Raw genomic sequence first — 27,403 nt, 5'->3', positions numbered from 1 at the left:
AACTATCATACGTTATTTTCAAATACATATATTATTCTATCGATTCACAGACGGAAGACGGAAGACGGAATTTTTACTGAATTATTCGGCGATTATCATTTTAATTAGTTTAACTAATTTGTGCAAATTATTCTTAAACACCATAACATAATTAATTTAATCAGTTGGTGAATATCAGCACAATAGTTCCTGAGTTTAATGCACTCATACATACAATACAATAAGTACCTATACATATTAAAAAAAAAACAAATTGCCTTAAACACAAACTTATTTATAATAATTTTTATTACAAAAAAAAATAATTGTTTTTGATTTTGACTAACTTAAATTAATTATATGCAGTCTTAATTTGCTTTCGACTAAGTAAATAACTTCAATGCTATCCCAAATAGAATAAATACTTTTGAGAAGGACACTATAACGCCAATCGGATTACACAGCGCGTTTTCAGTGGTCTATACAGTTGTGCAAATACGCTGAAGCGTGCCATGGCTGTATAAAGTTGACGTTATTGGTGAATACACATTGTATATTATATATTTACAGAATTTAATTTCTTTTTGCAGTTTATACTCGATTATCTTCCCGTGTGTTTCTATAAGCGTGTTTTTGTAGTTGTGATGTATAAACAAAGAGTTCTTGTGACGGACACGAAATTTTATAGCATTATCAAAATTCGACATTCTCGTTTGTTGCACTCAATTGAAGAAGAAGGTATTTTGTAATTTAGAACAAACCTTTACTAATTTGAGGAGATTTTTTCAATAATTAATTGTATCTATTCTTAGGGATCTTGCTTTGTTCAGTGTGTGTAGGTACTAATATGTACATCGTCGAACTTATATAAATGTGTTTCTATTGGTACCTCGATATCAAGTAACGCTGCTTTACGTTTTCAATTTTAGTTTAAAGGATGTCTGACAAAATTCTACAAATACGTAAGCAGAATATCCACAAAAAAAAATTGGCAGCACTTTGGCTCCTAGTTTTACCGATATATGTATAATTTTTGTACATAGTGTACGTAAAATTAAGTGCATAATTTAGTAAGATGAGCGAAAGATGAACTGAAATATAGAATAAATATCGAAATCACAAATTATTTGTTTAAAAAAGAAGAACAGACTATGTGGATGAGCCAGTGTAACTGCACATGGGATATAACAGCACGGCGGTTATATAAAATTTGGATGATTAATATTTCTTAAAAAACCAATGTCTACTAGCAGGTGTGATTAATTTAACAATAAAGTTCCCTTATGCATCACAACCTAACAATATCTAAAAAAAGATTACTTATAAAATTTGTAATTAATGAACGAATTATATCTGATAGATCAAAAGACTCGCTATGGTAACTTATAGCTATTCTAATGATAAAGTTTCGTCACTTTAATTAAAAATCACCTAAACTTTATGATATTCTTGATAGAAAATTGTTAGTTGTAACCTCAGTTGTCTTATGACTGTTTAATGAGTTACTGTCAGGTTTTCGAAAAAAAAAGTTTAAGTTAAAGTTTGTCTGTTGCAGTAGCTATAACCGTTGTTAGCTATTTTTTAACATAAAATGTTAATATATTTTATTATATATTACTTTTTAGAATAAAAGCTATACGAAATCATTAAAATACACTCAATTAATATAATAAGATTTTTTTTCTTTTTAAATAGCACAATTTATTTTATTTTTTCAGACCGAGTCAATAAGAGTGATGCTGAAGACAAGAGTCTTTCAAATGATGAGACACCAATGCCGTCGTGCCCGCGACAACCTCCTGACGGAGTCGAGACACCATCAGATGCTATTGAAAAAACTCCTGATTTACCTACTAGATTACCACCCCGGATTTCATCCGGCTGGTCTACCAATCGTTCTCGGTATTCATACTCATCGAGAACACAAGATGCGAGAAGTGAAGCAAGCGTAAAGGATAAAATTGCTATGTTTTCTGTTGATCTTGCGACTTCTTCAGATCGTCTGGACAAATGTGGAACTCTTCCAGTGAGATCACATTCAACTTTAAGAAAGAATTCAATTCCTTATACCAGTAGTTACACTGAAGTGTCGTCTTTAGATAGACGTTTAACGAAGTCTCAGGATAATTTGGATGAAACACCTCGCTCATATCAGCGAAATTCTGATAGACCTGAAGTTCTAGGTGCCTTAGAAAATACAAATACTGAAATCAGAAGTAATAGATTTAATCAAACCGAAATGAAGAATAAACCATTATTTTATGGAAGTACCACAACTCTGCCCTCTGATAATTCTTTTACTCGACCAACGTATCATATGCGAAGTGTGAGTGACGATAATAGCAATAAAAATATTTCAACACATAAATCTAATCTGGAATATTTAATAGAACAGAGAAAAAAATCTATGTCGAAGCTGAGAGGTTTAGTTATTCCTGAGGTTCAAGCTCCTATTGTTGATTTACCAGAAATTAAAGTCCATGATCCGGTATCTAAAACATTCCTGCATAATTCATTAAGTAAAGAAATTAAAAAAGACAGTAAAGTTACAAATTCCAGTGCTTTTACAGATAATAAATGGAAAACAAACTTTTTACCGAATAACATACCTAAATACTCTCCAGCCTTTAAGCGTAAGTCATTACAAGTTTATACCCCATCTTCATTATCTAAGGAATCTACTCCAGAACGCAAATTTATAGAAAAAATTGAAACACTATCTAGAGTTAATAATTACAATAATCACATTGCATCTAAACCTACGAAAAGTTTATTTGAATTTTCAAAGACTTCAACTTCAAAATGTGCCCCAGTGTTTAATCGTGACTTACATAAAAGGCATTTCAATGGCAATATACAAGATTTTAAGAACGTTGAAATTAAAATATGTACCACAACAGATATAGTAGACAGCGACAATGATTCTGCTATGAGTTCAACACAATCTAGCTATCGCTCGTCAGCTTCTTCACCTATGCATATTATTGACAACAATATCGAATCGGACAACTCCAGGCTATCTCCCAGAATTTCGCATTACAACTCTTATTCTCGTATTAAGTCCGAAATACCAAACAAGTCTATTACTGCTGATAAGAATTGCGAGCAGTACGTTAAAAGGAGTGTTTTTCGATCTGTTTCTTCGGATACGAACATATCACTCAGTTCTTCTGCCGGCTCTGCAGCTACATCAGGATCCCAAGCAAGTTGCAGTTCATTAGAGAGTTCTGTAGCTGACTCAGATAAGAGGAAAGTTTCAAAAATATACAGTGTTGACAATATTAACAGGAGAAATATCGTCGCTTCGGCGAAATGCAGAAGCGGTAGAGATGTTAAACTAGAGTCACCGGTTGTAGAAACTAAATTCTCACATGAGTCTTACAACAGATCTCCCAGTCCAACACAAAAAGTGTCTGATCGCCTTTCTACGCTCACACCAGCAGTGAGTGCAATAGCGGCTAAAGGTGAAAACAGACGACGTAATAAAATAGTTGTTGACACCGATTCTGATTCAGATGCTGAGATGAATATTCGACAGCGAAAACCAGATTATAAAAATCCGAGACTAAAACGCAACTCTAGTACATCAAATAAAGTTAAAAATAACGATGTTCATCAAGAAATTGAGAAGGTAGAAAAGATATCTACGCTTATTAAAGATGAGAAACAAAAAGATATTCCTGTAAAATACTTGGAAAATCAAGAGAGGGTTAAAAGTACGACATTACATAAAAAAAATAGTTTCAATGGTAATAAAATTAATAAAGACATTAATTCTGAAAGGCTGAAAGAGAAAAGCAATGGAATTGTATCAATTGAAAGCAAAAGGGAGGTTATCAATGTTTCTAACAACATTAAGCCCGTGGTTGATACTAATAGAGATTTAAAGAATTCTCCTAAAAACATCGCGACACGCGAAGAACCTGTGAAGGTTTCCACAGAAATATTCCAACTGAAAAAAGGCACCGGGTCAGGTGTAGGCCTCATCTTAGCTGGAGGCATTGATTGTGAAGCTAAAGATGTCACTGTAAGATTTTGTTCAGTATTTGATTTTAAAGATTTATTATTGTATTTATAAAAAAAATATTGTAATAATTTGTATTATTAATTTTTTAGGTTCATCGTGTTTTGGACGATGGCATAGCAGCCAAAGCTGGAATAAAAAGAGGTTCCAAAGTGATTAGCATAAATAACCACTCAATGTCAGGATTAACGCATGCACAATCTGTGTCCATTCTTAAAGTAAGTAATAATTCCATTCGCTAACTTTTTTCAAATAGGAAAATTCAAATTAATTTGATTCTTAGAGTATGTTTTTTATAATATTTCAATTTCCTATTTGGTTATTTTAAAATATAAAGGATATTCAAAATAAATATTTACTATATCATTATTAATTATTTAGGAGCAGCGTTGTGAAGTTGTTATTGAAATAGAAAATGAAGTAAAAGAAAATAGAGGAAATACAAAATGCGGCTCTGAACAAGGTATGTATTTAGGAAAAAGAAATTGTAATAAGCAGTGTTAAAAATAAATTTAAACAATTTAGATATTCTATGTTAAATAGTATTTGCCATAGAAGTTACAATTTTTTTTCATTTTTCAGCGGAGTCGAAAGGACATCAAGTCGATGAAGTCAAGTATTCAACGGACAAAATAGGCTGTTCAATAGTTACTGTATTATTAGAGAAAGCTGGCGGAGGGGCTGGCTTAGGCTTTGGCTTAGATGGAGGTCGTGATTCTCCTCAGGGAGACCGACCGCTAACTATTAAGAAACTTTTTGCAGGTAATATTTTTTTTATTAAATAGGAATTTCTTAGCCTTCTTCGATCTCAGTCCAGTAAATTAATACTTTTTTTTTAAGAACGACTGTAATATTTTTTACATCTAATATAAATTTTAGGCGGAGCTGCTGCACAAAGTGGTCGCATTGTTGTTGGTGCCGAACTACTATCCGCTGGTGGACAATCTATGGAAGGATTCACACGTACCCAAGCATGGGCTGCTTTGAAAGCGTTGCCAGCTGGTCAAGTTGCTTTAGTTCTTAGAAATCCACAATAGTAATACAAATTCATTCATAAAATGTACTCCGTTTATTAAATGAATGGAGGATCTTAAAAATGATCAATCAATGAATTTAAAAAAAGAAAGTCGAAATCAATTTATTAAAAAAAAACTTGCTGTTAATTTATTTTTATCGGAATGTATTTTTGTAAGTATTACGGATCTTCTATTTACTTTTATTAGTCAGCATTGGTTAGATGCATTGTACATAGTATTTTAATAACGACATATTTGAGTAAGGTGGTAGTGTATATTGTGCTTGGCATATAAGCTATAAAGACTGTATTCCGATTCGCTAAAAATTATAATTTATTATTTTAAAAAGTAACTAGTCTCGACGACAAGTGTAAGGAAGTTGGATAGTATGTTAGTCTATAATGCAATGCGTATTTGTATTGGTGTCAATTGTGAAATAAATTGTCATTCGAGTGCCATTGAAAAATTCCATTATAAACAAATTTTGTCTTCATTGAATAGTATTAAAACTTTGGATTAAACTTTTATAAGTGAAAAGGTTAAACCGAAATGGCTTATTTTCTCTAAATACAAATAATAAAGTTTATCGATAGTAAAAGATTAATGTATGTACTTCACAAATCACACATATGTAACTAAAAATGTATTGCTATATTTTTACATTTTTTACCCTGGTAACTTGCCATGTTTTCTAATAATGCCATTACCACTAATTTCTAGATTAAGGAGTTTGTATATATCTTTTTTTTTTTGTTATTATTAATAATACTAATTAATATATTCGTATTACTTGCTACTTATGAATACTTTAAGTGTTCATTAAAGCTGTTTATAAACACGTATATTGTAGTAAGCTTACAAAATATATTCTTTATACATTATTGGGCATTTCATTTTTCCTCCTTAGATTAAGAATATATCAAAATATTTAAGTTATTCAGTTACTACTACAATAAATTTTAAAATAGATAAACTATGAAGGCCTTTCGTGTGTATACAATAAAAAAAGTCTATTGACGATAGTCGCGACAGGAAATGCTAAAATAACTTTCAATTGTATAATGTGCCATTTTTGTGAGAAACTTAGAGTTGTACCTTAGAGGAATGGAGCACAAGCATTTCAATATGATTCTACTTCACAGTTAATGATAGCTAGGCTGGGTCATTTTTTGTTCAGAGAAACGTATTTGCGATCAAATGATGGTAGCATTCCTGCCACCTTTCCACGCTGTAATCATTAGGTACATAGTTGGAGTTTACCCATTAGCGAATATCACAACAACACAACTACATACTTTATAATTATAAAAACTAACTTTGCAATCCTTTTTTTAATTGGAAAATGAATACGGATTGAAATAAAAAAAAGAATCTTGCTGACTTATTAATTATACATTTTATTAAACAAGTTCATTCGTTTATATTTTGTACAAAAATGCAAAAATATTTTTTGTTTTACACCACAATACATTCCAATTTATAAAACAAGAATTACTTTTGTTATATACTGACGACTAATTTGATGTTTATGAAAAAATACAATTTAGATCTCCATTACAAAATAATTGCATTGTAAACAAATCTAGAAGTCAGTGTAAGTCATTTATAACTTTTATTCGGTATTCAATTTTTGATTGCCAATTCACATAAATAACTTCAAAAATATTTACAAAATATTGATCTATTTATTTATTGGTTGTTTCCGATTTTCGTCAATCATTAAAATATATTCTTCTATATATATCGCGGGTTACATATAAAACTAGTTAAAAAGTCTATGAACGGTATAATATTATTATTTTCTCTTAAATTAATATACATTTGTAAATCTAATGTCGATGCATGTACAGGCGCTATTACAATATTATTTATTTAAAGGCGACCAAAAGTATCGCTAGCCAGTAAAAATACCCAATCATTCCTAATAATTGGAATGGTATTGGTTTTGACTAAAAGTATTATTCAACAGGGAAGAACCCATTTCAAGTCCACGTTGTAAGACATAATGTGTGCTAGGTGCCAATTTTGTAATTTTATCACTCGGTTTCGCCTCGACAATTCAGAAAAGCTTGTTTAATGTTATTCCTCATTAATTTCAAAAATATTTAATTGCCTCTTGTCATTTCTCGTTCTTTGTACTCTAAACAAACATTTACTAAGAAGGAATGGCCATGAATAGTCAAATAAATATGTTTAACTATAATTAAATTATACATGGAAGAATTATTTCCAACAAATATATATAATATTTATAAAGCTTCAACATTTATAATTGAAAGAAATGAAACTGGAATGCGAGATCCTACTGAACAAATATCGATACAAATTCCCATTTCTATACTTGTTATCTGCCTGTTAGGTTTCTATATCTTTTAAAGGCCGGCAAAGAGGGACGGAAATAAATGCTTGTGGAAGTAGAGTCAGATTAATAATGTGCTAAGTGAACACGAAAACAATATGAAATAACTATAAATAAGGCATGTACTCTACAGAATTATATAAATGATAAAACATTATGGCATTCGTATTCTTTTCGTATATTTTTGGATTAATGATAAAGAGTCAACTACTGAATTTCTCATTGGGTCATGGGATAGTTTCTATATTCCTGGTAGCTTTACCTTAAAATCTTTTAAAACACGATTATAAAACTACTAGAAAGAACTCCCTTGTATTAAGTATAATTTAGTCACGCACGATTTTATAATATATGTTTTTATTCATTATTAATGAACCGGCTGAGTTCTTTATACATATTGACTTACGTGAAAGTTTTTAATAAAGTCAAAGTATTTATTGCACGAGTCATATGCGACAATTGTTACATGCTAGGAGGTGTATTTTCAAAGCGTGACAATATTTTTTTTGCTTATTATTATCAGTTATTACACTAAAGTGAGATATATTTATATTAGAATCTTAACTGTTAATAGTAACAAACAAACAGTAGCAGTCAATACAAAACTTATATACCATTTATAACAAATTGTTTTCCACATATTAACTACCATGATTCTTTTTAGTGTCACTTTTCATCCTATTCCGTCCGTCTTTGAATATTATGTAATTTTATTAGTATACATCTATTCTAAATGAATATAAAATACATGTCATTTTTACATCATTGCAATTTTAAAAATAGAATAAATAAAAGCTAGTTAGTAGCCAGTGAATTTTAACTTGCGTCATGAATAATATTATCACAGACTAATATTTTTGTCTTCTTCAATAATTACGTATATATTAAATATAATAACATGTGCTTTTGTGACAGCGATAAAGAAATCAAAAGCATTCTATTTTTAAATAATGTTCATAAGCAAAAAGCGCATAATATTACGAACCTATGAATAATATAGACGTTTGGTCTTGCATGTTGTCATGTAAACTTTTTAGTATCCATCTTTGGACTAAGTTAATGAATTTATGTTAACTACAAGAAATACTTAAGTTTACAATGCAAATAACAATTTACTAAATCAGAAGTTTGCTTAAGCATCGGGCATCACATTATTTTACATTATAAAATACACAGTAATTATTTACAAAGTGGAGTAGGATGAGACGTTGGGTTGCGCCTGAAGCGGGTCACCGCAACAGGCGCAAGGCAGTCAGCGCGCGGGCGCCCGTCTCGTTACCCTCAGGATCACGGGACCAGCACGCACATCTTTAAACAGTCTGATCGCTTCACTATGTGTCAAACCAGCTGTGCCTCGCCCATTCACTGACAGTATTTCATCTCCTGAAATATACAATATTTGTCATTAGTTAATTTAAGTAAGTCGAGCAAATGGACTTAGTGATAGTAAGTGGTAATTTTTTCCCATGGATACTAAAATAGTGACATGCATAAACCACTCGTTACATGGTCAATGCATCTACTATGTAAATAACTAGGGGGCCTTAGAGTTATCAATTCTTGATTGTATTATACTAATTCACTCAGAATAGTATGTATGGCTCTGCACAGGAACTTGATTTAATTTCTAATTACCCACATTTAAATGATATTTTACGTTATTATTCATTTGTTTCAGTCAAATTCTTCATTTTTTAGAATAATAAATTAAAAATTAAGAATAGTTAAAATAAATGTTGATTTAAACATTAAAAAAATGTAGTTACTAAATTGTTGGTCATTAATTTAATTGGCGATGACAGTTAAAATCTTAAATATTTGTTATAGCAATGTATTTATCAAAAATTTTATAATTACTGATTTATTTAAAAATGTTGTTTCACAAAAAAAACCTCGTCATAAATATTTTCGACCGACTCGTTATAGTATTCAAAAAACGCTTAGAAACTTTATTACAATTTTTAATTTATAGAAAAAATATATTCTGCAACCATATTATTTTAATTTTTATTAAGCTACACTATTGTAAAGTTTCTTATAAGAATTATGTAACCTTTAAACAAGAGCGTTGCATGTCGCAGGTGAATAGAAGTCATTTTTTATTGCGTACAGCTGCTATTAAACCGTTGCAAGGGAACGTTAGTTATTAGTGTCTATAATACCGTTACAAAGTAAGTACAAGTATATCGTATTTTGTAACGGAAATAGTTATATATACACAAAACAAACACTATCATAACGGTACCATTTTCATTAATAACAAATAAGAAGTGTTATTACATATATCGATCAAAAGTATGTACAGTTAGAGTGAGAAAAACTTCGTCACTTTTCAAATTCATTCCTTTGTCAAGTCTCTTAGTACTAGCGTATACGTATACGTAAACATTTAGTACTTTTTGAATCTAAACATCAAATCATTGCGAAGCAATATATCATTCTCGATCGGTAAAGCAGATTATCGCTCATACTGAGCACACGAAAATAGATCTTAAGGTGACGAACCTTTTCTTACCCCGACTGTACAACAACTTTTCGTTTAGAGTAGTAAGTCTCTCAATACAAGGAAACTTAAGTTTAATTCCTTCAAAGAGTGTTAGCTATTTATTTATAAAATATAAATATGACCTAAATTTTTAACTAAGCTCGTTTGAAGTTGGTCGAACATGTGGTTGGCTTTATGTGATAAATATCTAGGTTGAAGTTTAAATTAATGGCTATATAAATGTAACTGAAATTTACCTTCACGAAGTAAGCCAGATTCTGCTGCTTGTCCATTATTGAAAATAGTTTTGACGAAGATACCCATGTCTCCTCGCGGAGAGTCACGTCCGCCGACGATACTAAAGCCAAGTCCTTTGCCTCCGGCTGATTTAGTAAAACGTACCTGGAATTAACATCACATAGCATAAGAAAAGATTCATACAGTATAATAAATTATAAAACAAAAGCGTCAAGTTTCTCTGGTTAAGCCTGTGGTAGTATTTAATTTGACAATCAATAAATAAGTTATTATTACTCTGATCACAATGTAAGTAGCTAAAGCACTTGTGTTATGGAAAATTAGTAGTAACAACGGTACCACAAACACCCAGACCCAAGACAATATAGAAAACTAATAATAATAATCTACATTGACTCTGCCGGGAATCGAACCCGGGACCTCGGAATGGCGTACCCATGAAAACCGGCGTACACACCACTCGACCACGGAGGTCGTCTGTTATGCCTCTACAGTGAATAAAGGATTTTTTATTTAATTTAATTGAGTCATTATAACTTTGCTCTTTACACTTAAGCTATTGAAAAGTATATATCTCTTGTAAAGTAATAAGTTCAAGTGCCGATATCTAATATAACAAGAATTGTAAATTGTTACCTCGAATGTGTGGGTATCACGTGGTTCAGGTGCAGGTGGTTTCTTATTTGTTTTTGGTGTTGAGCCAGGTGGTACAGGTGGTGGGCGAGCAGATCGAGGAGTAGAGCTCACTCTTAACTCAGCTACAGAGTTACGTAGTTGCTGTATAGGTTCTTGTCGCGCATGGACGCGAGGTAGTCTGTACGGCTCCTCCCAAACCCTATCTGCAGTTTCCGATGTCAACCGGTTATAGCCGTTTCTGTATATGTTTTCTACTTCAACATTTTCGCTGTATGGTCTACTTCTAATTTCTTTAGAATTTTTCTTACGTTCTAATCCATAACTATAATCAACAACATCACGACTTTCATCATCTTGATTTATGAGAGGTGTTCGATCGCGAGGACTATCTTTTGTTCTGTAGACGTTAGGAGAGCTGCATCGCCTATGTAATGTGGCACTCTGTCGAGGTGGCGATGGCGAGGATGGCGTTCTTCCGTTGCTTGGACTAGGAACGTAAAAAGTCGAAGGTTGTTGCGGTGGAGGTGCAAGAACATCGTGAGCTGACAAAGCCCGCCTTCGTAATCCACCACCTAATTTTCCCAATGCTCGAAGTAAATCTGGTGCCCCACTAGTCACACGTAGAGATGCTGTGGTATATACTTTACCACGATGTCTGAAAGACAGCTTTGAAGGCGGTGCGGGGGAGCAGTGCGGGGGCGGCCGCGGGGGCGACGGGGAACATCTCACAGGGCTGGGCTCGCGATTACCAGATCCGGGCCGCAGCCGCGAACATCGACGCCTTAACTTTCTCCATCTCTGAGATAAGTTTGCATTCCAGCTTTCTTCTGAAAAAATGTTTTGTATGTTAAAATTTAACGTGTTTGGTAACAGTGCACAAACCGGTATATGATTTTAAATTTCGCTGGCATCATATTGAATATTATACTACAGAATTAAACATAATAAATTTTTGGCCATTATAAATTAGGGTCAACAGTGATACTACGAATAACACATAACTTAGAATTACAATTTGGGGTTTTTAATTAATTTAAGTTTTTAAATTAAAACTATCGTAGTTTTTACAAATTCAAATATTAATTTGAATTTGTAAAAACTACGATACTTTTTTATTGATTTATATTTTAAAGTTAAGAATAAAATAATAATTAATTTATAACCCGCTAATGCCCCGCATTCACTCCAGTGTATATTGGTGGGGATACCCATGGGTCAGAATATACCCAATATATGCTAAAGATATTTTAATAAGTACCACAGAATTTGGGGATAAATAAGCAAAAATTCTATAAATGAAAAATTACTGGTAAATGGCCGAGTTTCAGTTAAAATCGACTCTACTAGGCCTATGAGTTGAGTATCTAATCCAAACTTACTAGTGCAAGCTATTGCTGTTTTTGGGTTTTTATTTTAAAACTTTTTTGAAAACAATTTATAATCCTTTACTTTGTAAACGAATTATTTAAAGTTTTAGTTATACCTTTTTTATTGGTATCGGCATCAGATGCATAGTCGTGTGTGCGAGGCGGCTGCGCGGGCGGCGTGGCGGGTGCAGCGAAACTGTGACGCAGGGGTGTCATTCGCAGCAGCCGCGGCCGGTCGCCACCGCGGGACCCCCACGCAGGTGCTCCCATTGTTATTTACTGAAATAGTATGAGTTGCTATATTAATAACTAACGTATTATTGTTACTTAATTATTTGTTACATAATTGTGATATAATAAATTTAAACTTAGGTGACGGTCGTCTATCTATATTAATATTAAAAATCTGAAAGTAACTCTGTCTGTCTGTCTGTTGCTCTTTCACGACCAAACTGCTGAACCGATTTTGATGAATTTTTATTTGAAGCAAATTGGATTCCAAGAAAAGACATAGGCTACTATTTTGTCTGACATATGACAACAAACGCTCTAAAACGTGACTGAAGCCACGGGCGACTACTAGTTTGTAATAATAATGAACCGTATACATAAAAACTTTGTCTAGTATATATCCGCTTAATAGATAAAAAATGGTTTTTCCTTAACTCAAATATAATAACAATACAAAAGTATTATATTGATACAAGTTATGAGTGTCAATACATTGACACAAACCTTTTTATTTATATAAAGTGAATAGGTCTTAAAATATTTATAAAATCGAACAAAGCGATATATATTAATAAAATAATCGAAAAATACAAATAAGCAGACGTCTAGGCACCTGTAAAGAAGGTTAAACACCTCGCTTATCTCTTAATGTTACTTCGCGTTGATAACAAAATTTTATGTTATAGAAGTACCCAATTGTTTTGCAACATTTAACCAAAATAAGTATATTATCAGAGCACCAAGTTGAAAGCGTCATATCAATTGGTAATTTATTTTATGATATCAATAGGCTGACGTTCAAGTGGTAAGTGGTCACCGCTGCCCATGCATACTGAAGTCGTATGAAATTTTAACCATTTTGGAAACTGAGATCTTATTGTCATATAGTTACACTGACTTAATCAATCTTCAAACCGGAACACTAAAATACAATCTATTACTGCTTATCAGTAGAATATATGATAAGTGATACCTACCCAGATGGGCTCACCCAAAGTCCTAACATCGAATAACTTAAAAATTAATGTTAAGAATTGTAATCAATCATATTGTATTCCTGATTTTATTAGTAATGTATTAACTTAAGTTCGAATTTTGTTTCTGAATATTTTTTAATGATTCCATTTTTGTTTGGGTGGTGAGCACAAAGGTGGTGAACCTGGCGATTTTAATGTACTGGAGATTTTTAAGCTTTTATCTGAAGCATACAATTTCACGAAATTTCACTAAATTTTCGAAGGCTATATTTTATTAACTTTTAATATCCTCCAATATAGTCGATGAAGATCAATTCTATTATAAAACTAAACTAAACAGCAGTCGTAAATCACTTGTAAGAATAATTATTAACAAATGGTACTCAAGAGTTGAAAGGGTTCCTATTATTAGCCGAGTGTGGTTTGCCAGGTTAGTTCTTGATATGTGCTTTAAATGTGAAGCACTTCGGAGTATGAATACAAAAATAAATTTCCTTTATATAACGCTTCCTAATTTATATAATTACATAAGTCGACTAAAACATAACAAATCTACATTATGAAATGATAGACTGTTGTTTTGATATATCTTCTAAAATGAAAATTTATATAAAGTGTACCTGAATGAAGATCGTTTCGATTTTGGGTTTGAAAGAGTTTTTATATCAATAACATAAAGTTTTATAAGCCGTTGTTAGCACATATGTATGTTATTTAAAAATGTATACTTTAAGCGTTTAAGTTCAGAAAATCAGAAGCAGTACTAAAGAGACAACGTTGTCGTTAGCCTAATATAGTTCTTATAGTAATTGTAATAAATTTTAAAATAAGTTGCTCTTGTTTACTTTGCTAAGTGACCAAATAGAGATTGACCACCATAACACCCACTCAGCGTGGGCTTAGGTAGGGCAAACAACTAACATCCGGAGATCATCGGGTACATTATATCTTAGTCGGTCAGAACTTTGGCTTTTCGTATCATTGCACGACAACGATGCTGATTCAAATAAATAATATGTTGTAGTTCTGTAATAATAGTAATTTCTATTACTTTTACAATAGGTTTCAATTTCGTTTAACGATGATTATTATAAAGTCATTGGTGTGTTTGTTATTTGTATTTATACTTGAAACGTTGCTTTTTTTAAATCAATCTCATTATAAAATAGAATCTATGCAGACGGTGCTTCAAATATTCCGCGCCGCTGCCGGTGCGTTACGGATATCCGGCCGAGAAACGGCTGCGTTCTCCCCATACTGAACACGTTCATTATCCTATACATAGCTATTATACATCTGGCCATGAAAATTAAGAATCTTACTAGGCCTTGAGCGGTTGGGATCGCGTGTTCGGAATAAATAAAGTCCGGAATGTTTTAAATGAACTTTTTATTACTCTTTTAAAGCGATAGTCGTTTGAGCATTAGAAATTTTAGTGTAGAAACACTAATTATAAACGATTTAATAAATAATATGTATACTTTTTTTTTAAATTAAGCATAATAATTTAGGCACATGCTAATGAAACACTAAAAAAAAAGTACTTGTGTGAATTGGTTCCATATTTAAAAATGTCTTATAAAATGAGCTAAAAATAGTTAGCTTACATATTATTTAAATATTATATAATATATCAATATTTTTGTCAATAATTTTTACTTGTAACTTGTAGGTACTATTACAATAATGGATATATATATATGTAACTTGATATATATTCAATATTAATACGTAGCTCTTAATATTATTATTTTAATTCGGTTGATTGGCCCAAGTGAAATAAATTGACAGTAACGAACCAAATGTGGGACAGTATGTCGTTAGGATGTAGGATAATGGCGGCGATTAATATTAATTCTGTGGCAAGGGTTACCAACCGTAAAAAATATTGCTAGTTACAGGACTGTGGTCACCAGGGAGAAATAAATACACATGTGTAATTAAATTCCCGCTTGCTCAGACCAGGGGCGATCTTTAATATCAAATGGCCCTGCGGTTGAATTTTCGTAGGGAGGAAAGATATATTGCTAGTGGCAAGGAATGCGTACCATTGGTTCTGTATAAATAATGCTTCCCACAAATTGATCGCGATTAAATCTATTTTCTTTTCTTTTCGTTGAATTTGTCTTACTCTACCGAAATTAAATATAAATATTGTCGTTTGATTTCGATCAATTAATAATGGATTTTTTCTAAGATAAATTTAAGAGCTGTATAATTTTTTTTATAATTATATTATATTTCGAATTTGCTGTTGTCTATCAATGTAATGGTGATAAATATTAGATTGTGTTTCTATGATATTAAAGAAAGTATCAGCGCAGCCGGTCTGAAAGCATCGTTAATTTGCGCCGGTCGGTACCGTTGTGAGCCGAATTCGGCCGCCGGTGGTCACTGCTCTTCCGGCCAACAGTTTATGCAAGTCTAGCATTTCCCGCTAGTCTAAATGAAGAATTGAAATGATAATAGCTATTGATAATTGTTCTTTTTAAACGTATGTTTCTAGTGTTTTTCTTCAGTGTCCATCGTTTTATTTTAAATTTTGAGTCGCTCGCTTGTACAATAAATCTTTGTTAACTTCGTAGTAAGTAGTATTTTTAATATTACTTGCATCTTAAATTATAAACGTACAAATTCTTAATTTTTCGGTTGACAAACAAATGTGACATTAATATACAAAAGTGAAAGCTCTGTCACAAATCTGACAATAATGATAAAATAATCAGCGAGTAGAAATCCAACCAAATCTATTAATAAGAAATATATTGTTTTAAAAGAGTAGTAGTAGTTTGGTTTTTTAAACACGAATGCCAGATGCGATGAATCTTGAGTTGGGAACATCTGTATTTGATCACATCGTTTGGATATCGTATAATGTATTTACTCATCCAACATCTAGTATTCAACATTTTACGATGTAAGGTCAAAAAACTTATAATATTTCTAACGCCATTTCATTCGTCTACATAACATTTTTATATAATATATTTATATTTGATTGATGATTTACAGTAATTAATATTACCATATTTAGATCAGTTCTAAATGAGGTTCGTTTACCTCATATCGCATAATAAAACGTGTGAATTAGTTAAGGGAACAGTGCTTCCGTTATTTGTGAGCTAATTAACAATGCCCAGAAGGGCGTTCGCAGGTGTTAAATACTTTTAATCATCGTTATTAGTGCACCCACTTTGTTATTGCATAAAGAAAAACTATGACTTCAGAAATTGAACTATTTGAAAACAACATCCATTTTATAGCAACATTTTTTCTGTTGACCACCTCGCTGGCATAATAACCAGCTGAAGATCATAAGGTCCCGATATCTGAGTTGAAACCCAGATATCCATAGTTTGTTATGCTATAGTGTGTTATGCCTTAACTAATTCCAGTCGTGTCGAATTGTCATTCCATCACAATATAAGATTGCGAAAGTAGATTGCACTTATGTTTGGACACACATTCATGAAGAAATTCCTAGCATTTGCAGAGAACTCCGATTAAGATGAGAACAAATGAGAATCGGTTTAAAGTACAACAATATCGTGTACAAATAAATAAGCATATTTAAAATTATTTTATCGTAACCACAGAATGTGGTCATTACAAATCTTGCTGATGACAGTCATTAAGCTTGAACACAATGAGTATATTACAAACCACAATGATATTTGTCATGCGTTTTATGTTACCTACCGCCACGGCGTTAAAATACCAAGTAAATGCTGAACATTAAGACATTCGATCATGGTAAAGTTAAATAAGTATTTATGTTGCGTGTAACGGGTTCGTGTCTATTCAGCGCCCACACTTATTAACGAAACTGAGATTTATGCGTAACTACGAGGGCGATAGTGGTACAACAGGGCCTGTGGAATGTGGCCCAAGTTTAGTATTGTTTGCGTAGACACATTCGAAAGATTCACACTTTTATTTGTATATAAATTCAAAGCAACAGTTTATAAATGCCACATTGTTGGGCTTGGCCTACTCCATTTATGAGAAGGAGGTTTAATGCTTATTTCACAACGCTGCTAAACACGTGGTTTCTCACGATTTTTGCCTTCACCACGCAGTACGTATTGGATAATAAACAAAAAATAGATTATTACATTAAAATTCTGAGATTTTTGCTTGCGGTTGAACCCGGAATTTTATTAAGATCACTGGGCCATCTCAGCTCTTATATAGTATCAAAAATTTGTAGTGTTACGCTGTTATTATTCGGTATTTCATATTATAGATATAATTCGGCTTGATCTAACACGCCCAGTAGCGTATGGTAAATAATCCCCAACAAACATGTGTTAGCCTTATCAAAATATTTATAAATATTTCGATAAGGAATTTCACTGAAAAAAATTGCGAACTAACAAACAAGTGATAAGTGAAGTGAGGGGAAGCTATTATAAACTATTATAAAAATCAACGAGTCAAACAATCTAAGAAATCATATATTATGTATATATAGTGTTATATGGTCTTCTATTAAATTGACAAACCTATACATTTGAAAGTAAATTGACGCGATATATGTAATTGCTTAAACAATCTACGTTATTTACTATGGCTTTGCGGAAAAATAATGTTTTATACGTCGACGTATCTGGTATCGTTATTTTGAGTAAATTTTGATCAAATTGCATTAAATACTAAAATCTTATTTGTTTGGTTTGTTTATCTTTATTCCTATTTTATTTATTATACAACTTTCACTGGCTTGGGGTTATTGGCATCTATAACCCTTATGTGAAAGTCCCATATCGATTCCCAAATAAGTATTTTTGTACAAATACGAAAAATATAAAATAAACAAACCTCTTACAATATATATAAGAAAATATTATGTATGACCTTTTGTCTAAGTAAAAAGTTTGTTTAAACATAATGAAAGAACGTTAACATTTCTAGCTATATTTTAGAACGAAGCAAGATATAGCTACTAATTATTTCTGACTTCTTTCAAAGCGTTTTATGTTTTCTTAGCGTAAGTAGAACGAACACGGTACAATTGTCACAGCGAGCTTGTAGCGATCGCACATTAGGTAATTTTTCTTAGTTACAACTAACACTACTTTAGATACATCGTTATTATTTTTTCATATAAAATACACGCTTTTATATAAAGAGATAGACAGAGTTTTTGATATTAGTTGTCGCCTGTTGCTTCACTTGCATTTTAAGTGTTAGTTATAAAAAAAATTATGCCCTTTGAATTTCAAGCCTGTTTCATACAAAAATAATTCGAATTTGGTTCAATAGTTATTTTTAATATTTGTATAGATAAACAATAATCTAACTGACAAATCTACAATGTGCAGTTACAGTACACGCAATGCTGTGTACCATCTTTTCATCACCGATGCTCTAGATCTCATTCAACGTATCTGGGAAATGATGGTTTGTACTTGCTATTATGTTGTTCAGTCACCTTTATTAATTTTTTCTCAGGTGAAATCGTTTGTTCTAGTTATACCAACGTTTGTTTTTTAATAAGAAAGTGCGATACTATTGTGTTGAATGTTACCGAAATAGTATAACGAAAATAGTACCTTATGTAACAAAAAGGTAGCAAAATCAAGTGTAACTTGATTAATGAGGCCCAAAAGTGGTCCAAATAAAACCAACTAGCGATAATTAAACTGAGGTCTTGTCTCTTCTCTCATTGAGAGAAATTATGTTATAATTGGTATTTTGTAGCTTAATTATTTGGAATATTTGTCTAGAGATGTTGCAACTCGTTTAATTACATATATTTGAAATACATGTGTATTTATTAATTTGCCCTGCTCTTCTTTCATGGATATTACATAGACGTTCAATCTGGGTATATAAAGTCAATTGTTTTGCATTGATTTTTTATAACGAAAATTGACTGGGTGAATAAAAAACCACTTCTGGTGATGACATTCATTGAACCTCTGAAATCCCGGTATAATAATATTTGAATACTTTTTAGTATCTAGGTACATACAATTTAAATAAAAAGATATAAAGTTATACTTATCCGTGTAATTACTTTAATAAATAATAAGATCTCTGAACTTTGAATTGTCCATGGTTCATTTAGTTTACTTTCTAAGAAAATAAATTTCGTAAGTTAAAGTATACAATAGCAAAGAATAAAATCATACTGCGAATTGTATATATATATTTTGAAGAAATTGCGTGTGTAATTTAAAAATCGAAGGATAGACATATAGTCTATGTTGGGTAACTATTTAGACAATGAAGTAAGGGTCTTCATTGGAACAGATAGTATAATGCATATGGCTATGAATGCAGTCCGTTTAATCAACGTTTGAACTGCATACGTCGAAATTGTACGTGCGTTTTACTAACATCTTTGATTCGTTTACAAACAATGCATCACGAAAAATAGGAAAGTTGAAAGTATTTCGAATGTTACTGGAAAGTTACAAAGAACTTTATTGTAGACTTTTGAAATTTAAAAATAGAATATAGACCAGTAGTATGTTCAATGGATCTTATCGTTAAGACAACACTTATCCTTCAGGTAGAAAAAATAGGAAAATAACTAAGAAGAAGAATTAAAATATTAATTTCTAAACCATCTGTATGCAAGCTTTGACTTTGACATGTCGCTATCGGGATTTGCGAACGAATGAATTTAATGGTAAGAGCTTTCATTCCCCCAGATGCATATCTCGTATGCTTTATAAAGCCCTTATGAATGCCCTTAGAAAATCAGATAGTATCTGTATAATGTTTACGTACTTTCTCTTGATTAATGTTAAAGAATTTAATTAATGGGAAATAAACAATTGACTACACTCAGTATTTTTCAATGGTGTATATATACTAATGATTTCATTGAAAACATTTGTTACATTTCTTAATAATTCGAAACTAATTTCAGCATATAAATAAGAATAATAGCAGACTCGTATTAAAATATAAATACATTTTGATAGGTTGATATTATATAATACGATTTAATTCAAATTAGTTTCTTATATGTAAAAAGTAAAACCTCCTTTAATTAGTACAAATACCACAATGTACAAATTGTTTTATTTAAAATATAAAAACTTCTTTTGTAATATCTGTCAATCAATAAGCAAAGGAAAGTAATATCGAGAGCTAACTTTCTAGTTATTATTACACAGTCTATTTCTGACTGATTTGAGGCGTTGTTATTGATATTGTGATTTAAATTATAAACAAAAATGATAACTTTCATGTTTAATGATTGTTTTATTTATTGATGTTATTGATTATAGTGCAACTCCTAACAATATGAGATACAACCAAATATGTACTACCATAGTTTTATACAAATGATAATATCCACGTGTAACTAAAAATAATATGAGCTCTTTTAATTTTTATTAAAACTGGAATCAACAGATTTTGCAGTATATTTAAACATTCTTGTGTCGAACAAATATTAAATATATTACTCGTCAACGTGTTGTCTACGGTTCAAAAAATCTTTACAAAGAACAGCGCTGTCGTTGTCGAGTGCCGGTTCAGGAATTCTTCATCTATTCAGCACTGTCGTTGACCGTCCTCTTGTATATGTATCTCGATACATAAAGAAGCCATTGTCCGCATGCGGGCTTCATTATCGGACGTGGGAGACCTAACATATTAGTTTTCTCGTATATTACAATGTACTTGTATTCTTATCTTTTTATCTAAAGACGATGAATTTCGATTTATATTAAATAGTGTAGTTAATTAATATCTTCCGTGTGATTTTTTCTTTACTCTAGTTCTTAGTTGTGATGAGTAATTTTATCATTATGTGGGACGTAATATATTTCTTAGCTCTACTTTTTTGACAGTCAATATATTATTTATAGTTAAAAAAAAGTACACAGAGTTAATACAAAATTAAATGTTCGAACGTCAAACTTTTTTTTTCTAGTAAAAAAATTTTGTGTGACAGATTATAGACCGGGAGATGATAATGACAAAATATTTGGTCATTTGTACCAGTATGGCGGTTCTTCAGGGGTCTAATTACGTAAAGGCAAAAAGGAAAATTATGGTCGTAGCGCTCGCACCGGCGGCCCACTCGCGTGGGCATTAACCGAACGCGTCGGAAAAATAACGAGTGTCGAACGAATTGTTCCACAAAAATGCTTGTATGTTCAGATAGTCGAAAAAAAATGAAGTAAGCGGTAGCGTAATGCCATACTTCTCGGGTGTGGCTTACAGCCCGCCATACCGACGCGAATGCATCAATTTTAATAGAACAATTCAACCATTTCATTCACGAAAATCACCTTGCCATACTTTTCCGACTGTTCCTAAGGGCCGCCATACCACTGCAAAGGAGTAATTTTTTTATATGGCCAAACGATTTGTACCACCCTGAAACTTTTTTTAACAGTTCCCTGTATGATCATAAAATAGAAGTCTGATAATGCCATACCTGTGGGAGGCGGCGAATGTGAACAATATGTTTTCAAAATCGTAAGATTTTATTCCTAATTCGAACGATTTGTACCAGTATGGCACTAATTTTTCCTGTAAGTTTGAGGTTTAACGAATATAAATACAAAGTTTCAAACACCTAGGTGGCGGCAATCTTGCCTTATTAGCAGATGTTATGTTGCATAATATAGTTATAGTATGGGATTATTTTTTTTAGGTTCAATTTTATCCAAATAAACCGAATACGATGATGCCATACTGTAACAAATGATCTTATGTCTTGTACCTTGAAAACATGTCGAAAGATAAAAACCTGATCTTTGATGAAGTATGGCGCCACTTTATCCCTCTACTACAAGTATGGCAAATATAATAATGGTCACATTGTATCGTACAATTTCCAAAAATCCAAATGCCATACTGGTACAAATCATCCAATTTTGTTTTTCTTTTTCACCTTTTAGCTCAAGTCCAACAGTCATCCCCGCCCCATGTATATAATCTGTAATATTTTTTTACGTACAATTGCATCCAAATGATGAGAATATATTTGATGCCATGATGAAAAAAATGATTTTACGTGTTTTACAGTCGTATTTTAAAAAAGGGTTAAATAATAAAGTATTTCAAGAAGGGCAGCACTTTTTCCCCCTACTAAAAATATGGGAAAAATAATAACGGTTACATTTTACCAAATACTTTCCAAAAAATCCAAATGCAATACTGGTACAAATCGTTTGGCGATAAAAAAAAAATTACGCCTTTGCAGTGGTATGGCGGCCATTGGGAACAGTCGGAAAAGTATGGCAAGGTGATTTTCGTGAATGGCTACTCGACGATGATTAGCTATGCAAAAAATAGCCTGGTACAAATGGTTGAATTGTTTTATTAAAATTAACGTATTCGCGTTGGTATGGCGGGCTGTAAGCCCCACCCGAGAAGTATGGCTACTTTTTTTTTTTTGGACTATCTGAAAATACAAGCATTTTTGTGGAACAAATCGTTCGACACTCGTTATTTTTCTGACGCGTTCGGTTAATGCCCACGCGAGTGGGCCGCCGGTGCGAGCGCTACGACCATCATTTTCCTTTTTGCCTTTACGTGATTAGACTCCTGAAGAACCGCCATACTGGTACAAATGACCAAACATTTTGTCATTATCATCTCCCGGTCTATTAGTAGTTTCAATAATATCAGAATCAAATCACAATTCAAGATTTATACGATATTAATCGACATCAGTCGGCTTGAATGTAAAGCCTATTAAGCTGTTCTTTATAACCTTTATGAATAACCAAAGTGAATTTATAAATAAGCAACACTAAGACATGGCAACATATTATACAAACATACTGTAGCCTTGAATAGTTGTTAGTAGGTACAATAAATATAAACATATAACATTATGTGAAGATTGGTCATGCCTGTGGCTTTGTATGTAAATTTTTTTTGTTGCTTAGGAAATTAAAGAAAAAAAATTGTAATGATAGTAAGCAAATAAAACTAAATAAATGTTTGTTTTATGTATATGTAGACTCTCATCCACGACCACTATAAATTATCGGCTTGCAGTAATCAATAACATAATCCAATTTGTTTTTTTTTGTCTTTATTCTTAATTTAGTTATGTCACACAAAATTAAGACAGCTAATTAGTACGAGCGTCAGTCATCCCAAAGCACGCTGATGATTAAGTGTGGAGGGGCGCGCCTTCTTCAGTTAAAAGATATATATACGTACACTGTGTTACAGTTTTTAACGCCAGTATATGCTCATATATTGTTTAAATATATTGACAAAGATAGCATGGTGTACGAAAATTTTTAATTTATGAAGAATTTGTATTATAATGTATTAATTATGATATATTGTATCTTATGCTTGTTAACGTTTAGGAATTTAATTAATTTATATAGGGTAAATGTTCAATATATAAAAAGGATTAGGAAATAATTAAATCTATTATTGATGCCTAAAATTTGCGAGAACAGTGATGATCAATTTGACTTTTAAATAGTCAACTAAAGTTTAGTATAAAATCCATATCGAATAAGTAAAAAATTCTTAGTGATCCACAAAAAATAAATTATTCGGCAAAAAGTATTCTTCTTTAGAATAAGACAGAAATACCTAAAGAGGGAGATTAAGCAGGAACAAAAGAAATATATCTATTGCATAATTAGCTACTGAAGTGACAGCACTTTTGACGCATTAGCAGTAATTTGTATTCGTTTTTGTTGTTCCATCTCAATCTTCCTTTTGTACTATAATTTGAGAATTAAGATAACCTAGGAACTAAATACACTTTTTCTTAAAGTTGATATCTCAATAAAATTTTAATAATAAGAAAATTAGGCAGAATATTCGATACATTAGCCAATTTTTTATTTGGCCTACTGATTTTAAGGTGAACCAACGGAATAGAACGTAAATATTCGGATATTGTAAATATATTATTTAACATATGTTATCCTCTGCCCATGCATGTAATTTAATAAAGTTTATTTTTGGTATGTGGCAACACTATAACCTTAAATTGTACAATAATAATTGTATTGATATAAACTGAATATTAGTGCAGTCTTTTAGTGTCGAGTGTCGTGACTTGTAATAACGTGAAAGGTTGCAGAATGTAGATACACGTCAAATGTTATCTTGGTTGTTATAGATCAAGGACTTCGCTGATTTGGAATAAAGCTAAACCCCACATCATATCTTCGATGTTTAGTCAATCTTTGTCATCATCGACTCCTAAAACGGAATGCTTTTATTCGTATCAGATGAAAATAAAAATAATCTTGTTGCACATAAAACGATCATACTACTTCCTATATATTTTAATAGAGCATTTTATTAAATAATAATACATTGTTAAAACATGACACATGTAAGTAAACATGTACACATGGATAACTACTTCTAGACTCAGTAAATATTACATTTACATGAACATGCGATTTACGAATAATAATTTGATGACATTGACATTTGACAAATGAAAAATAGAATTATGATATTGTGTGATAATACGAGTATTATTATCAATATGCACTCTTCCAAATATCAAAATACATATGAATATATTAAGTTTTTTTTATTTTTTATAAAATTACATAACTAAAAGATTAAATGTCATTGAAAAAGAAAAATATACTAATTTCTGATTTGTTAAAATGTCCTTACGAAATACGACGTGACTATAGAATAAATAAAAATTTTATCAACATAACTGAGTCTTCTAGAAATAGAAAAAAACGTTGTTTAATTAAACACCCTCAAAGTAACGTTTAGTCAGGCCGTGAGATGAAAACAGATGTTTAAGTTATTTTAACAAGTATTTTATCAAGTTGGTGTTTAGTTTGCTTATTTATTACACCTAGCAACACTATTCTGCCTTTTTATAGAAACAAAATATGCCGAGGTAAGGTTTAATTTTATTACTTATAAAACATTTAATTGTAATTTATTAAAATATTAAACGACGAGTCAAAAAAGAACCGAAAAGTAATTTTGACGAATTAATTTTGCTGGGCTTCTTTTTTAACATTTTAACCAAATTATCATACTATTCTTACTTTATAAAGTATGTAATATGTAGTAGTATTTAAGTAGTAATAATAATGATTATTACTTGTATAAAGGTGTACATATATTCAAAATGTCATGTATTTTCAATTTACAGAACTGATAACTTATTTATAGTCGGTATATGTTTAATTTGCAAATAATGGGGCCGCAAATACGTACTGAATATAGCGTTGTCTGGTTGTATTCAAATCTACTCAATAACAGAAACATTTGTTAAAAGCCAAACCCACACATTGCCATAATTGGTGGATCTTGTTTATGTGTTGTGGTAATGACCTAACGCCTTCTTTTCAATAAGGAACATATTATGTTGAGCTATAAGCAAGGATAAGAAAATGAGTCATATGTAAATTTAATTAAAAACGACATTTAACGATCTACGACTGGCTCGTCGGCCCAGTGGCTAGATTATAGTGGCTTCAGACCTTGTAGTTCTGAGTTCATCACCCGGGTAGAGTCCGTAAAAGTTACTGGATTTATCTCTCAAAAAGAGCTTCTCAGTAGCAGTAAGGAATTAAAATTGACAGGGTTAATATCACTTAAAGACTTTGGCAGAAAATTGACCAGTTGTGTCAGATTGCGTTCCTGTCGAAAATGTGTGTTTCAAATCAAAATATTACACGCAAAGTTATGGAGTAACTCCTGCGCAGTTAATTCCTCTTAGAGTAGATTATCTTCTGAAATCGGTCTCAAAGACATTACCATAAACATGATCACAAGCTTCAAAGTGTCTTTAATTTACCATAGCAGATTAAATATTGTAATACTATGTTTGTTAGGTAAGTGGTTAGGTAATCCGCAAGACATCATTTGCACAACAAAGGGTGTTATAACAATACTATGAATTAATCGTCTAATGGATTGATGTGTGTTACAATAGGTACCGCAATATGCATGCTGTATAGGTAATAAACTGAGGGTGTTGCATGAATACACTGCGAGCTGACTGATACTTCCATGATCCAGTACAAAGGATTATATCCTTTATATAATTGTAATAAGAGAACAGTAGATGCAGACGGAATTTTGGTACAATTGTCTACCGGAGTGTGGCGACTGTGAGGGGCCAAGTTATAAGGGGACGAATTACCCCAATGCTATGCACTTTCGCTAGACATGTTTTTTAAAACATTTACGTATCAGTTTTCCAGCTGACTGAAGAGTACGTTAAATTTCATTGATCGAAAAAGAATCAAATATGAACAGCATACTCTGTACAGTATTTATACATAAAGTTTTATGAATAATTGTAAAGTATTTAAGCTTCAAGTATTATAGCTCATAATGAGCAATTAAATTGAATTTAAAAAGATAGACGTTTTATTTATTTTGTTTTTAAATGAAAACAAATATTTCTCAACGAGATTATTATTTGAAAATAGCCGTTACATTCAAAATTATAAATTTATGATTATTATGAATAATATACAAAAACATATGAAAACAATAGTATGGTATTTGAGACAGTTTACTTAAATAATATTCTAATAGTAAGTTTATATAACACTATATAATAATAACATACCAAATAAATATTTGACACTGTGATGAAATCCAGTACTTCGATTAACTTTTCCCTGGAATCCACTGTCATTCCGATATGTTCGATATCGTATTAATTTATCGTCTAAAACTTCGTTCGAAGCACAGATGCACTCAACTTTACGCGTATCGATCCTATGGAAGCGATGCACGCGACAGTGACAGCCGTCAGCACGTTCGTCTCCACCAACGGCTGAATTAATACTAACATATTCATAACCTTAAAAATTACGCAGCTACGCGACCGTTGAAGAAATTGTTTATACTCGGTACGGTTGTAAATAGGGCGTTAGAACCGAGACGAAAATATTATGAATCATAGTAAGGAAAAGGACGACGATATGTTATGGTAAATATAGGTAGTGCTATTCGTATAACTGATAAATAATACTTTGAATTAAAGTCTAATTTTTGTGTAAATTTGATTGAGCGTATTACGAAAATTGCCGCCATTTGATGTCAAATTAAAAGTAAATAATAATATTCGACGCATTCGAGATAATTTATACCAACAAATTGAATGATATGAACT

The 27,403-nt window shown here is 31.6% G+C and overlaps 2 protein-coding genes across 4 annotated transcripts in view; one reads left to right on the top strand and one right to left on the bottom strand.

Annotated features, from left to right (window-relative positions):
• LOC124533366 overlaps nt 1-5,900 on the top strand; it is a 35,931-nt gene extending 30,031 nt beyond the window's left edge. For all 3 annotated transcript variants that reach the window (XM_047108601.1, XM_047108607.1, XM_047108595.1), the window contains 5 exons: nt 1,698-4,006; nt 4,096-4,221; nt 4,385-4,466; nt 4,586-4,765; nt 4,883-5,900. In XM_047108601.1, the coding sequence (XP_046964557.1) occupies nt 1,698-4,006; nt 4,096-4,221; nt 4,385-4,466; nt 4,586-4,765; nt 4,883-5,040 (2,855 nt within the window). In that variant the 3' untranslated portion in view covers nt 5,041-5,900. The remainder of the gene's footprint in view (nt 1-1,697; nt 4,007-4,095; nt 4,222-4,384; nt 4,467-4,585; nt 4,766-4,882) is intronic.
• A 1,080-nt stretch (nt 5,901-6,980) lies between these two features.
• Nucleotides 6,981-27,061, bottom strand: LOC124533385 (serine/arginine repetitive matrix protein 1-like). Its single transcript, XM_047108618.1, has 5 exons — nt 26,855-27,061; nt 12,241-12,403; nt 10,758-11,584; nt 10,121-10,265; nt 6,981-8,761 (listed from the first exon to the last, which is right to left on the bottom strand). Exons 2-5 carry the CDS (start codon nt 12,392-12,394, stop codon nt 8,631-8,633), a joined length of 1,257 nt encoding a protein of 418 aa, XP_046964574.1. The 5' UTR covers nt 12,395-12,403; nt 26,855-27,061; the 3' UTR covers nt 6,981-8,630.
• Between the last annotated feature and the right edge of the window lie 342 nt (nt 27,062-27,403).

This window comes from Vanessa cardui, chromosome 1 (genome assembly GCF_905220365.1).
Source record: "Vanessa cardui chromosome 1, ilVanCard2.1, whole genome shotgun sequence".
In the NCBI taxonomy this organism is placed as follows: domain Eukaryota; kingdom Metazoa; phylum Arthropoda; class Insecta; order Lepidoptera; family Nymphalidae; genus Vanessa; species Vanessa cardui.
Note: the sequence above shows the minus strand (reverse complement) of the source record. Positions and strands in the feature narration are given on the sequence as shown.

What these genes read in the sequence shown, in the direction of transcription:
- LOC124533385 (XM_047108618.1), bottom strand. Translation starts at nt 12,394, where the DNA reads ATGGGAGCACCTGCGTGGGGGTCCCGCGGTGGCGACCGGCCGCGGCTG. An exon ending in GTGATACCCACACATTCGAG is followed by an intron (nt 10,266 to 10,757) that starts GTAACAATTTAC and finishes TGTTAATTCCAG; the next exon opens with GTACGTTTTACTAAATCAGC. An exon ending in ATCTGGCTTACTTCGTGAAG is followed by an intron (nt 8,762 to 10,120) that starts GTAAATTTCAGT and finishes TGTATATTTCAG; the next exon opens with GAGATGAAATACTGTCAGTG.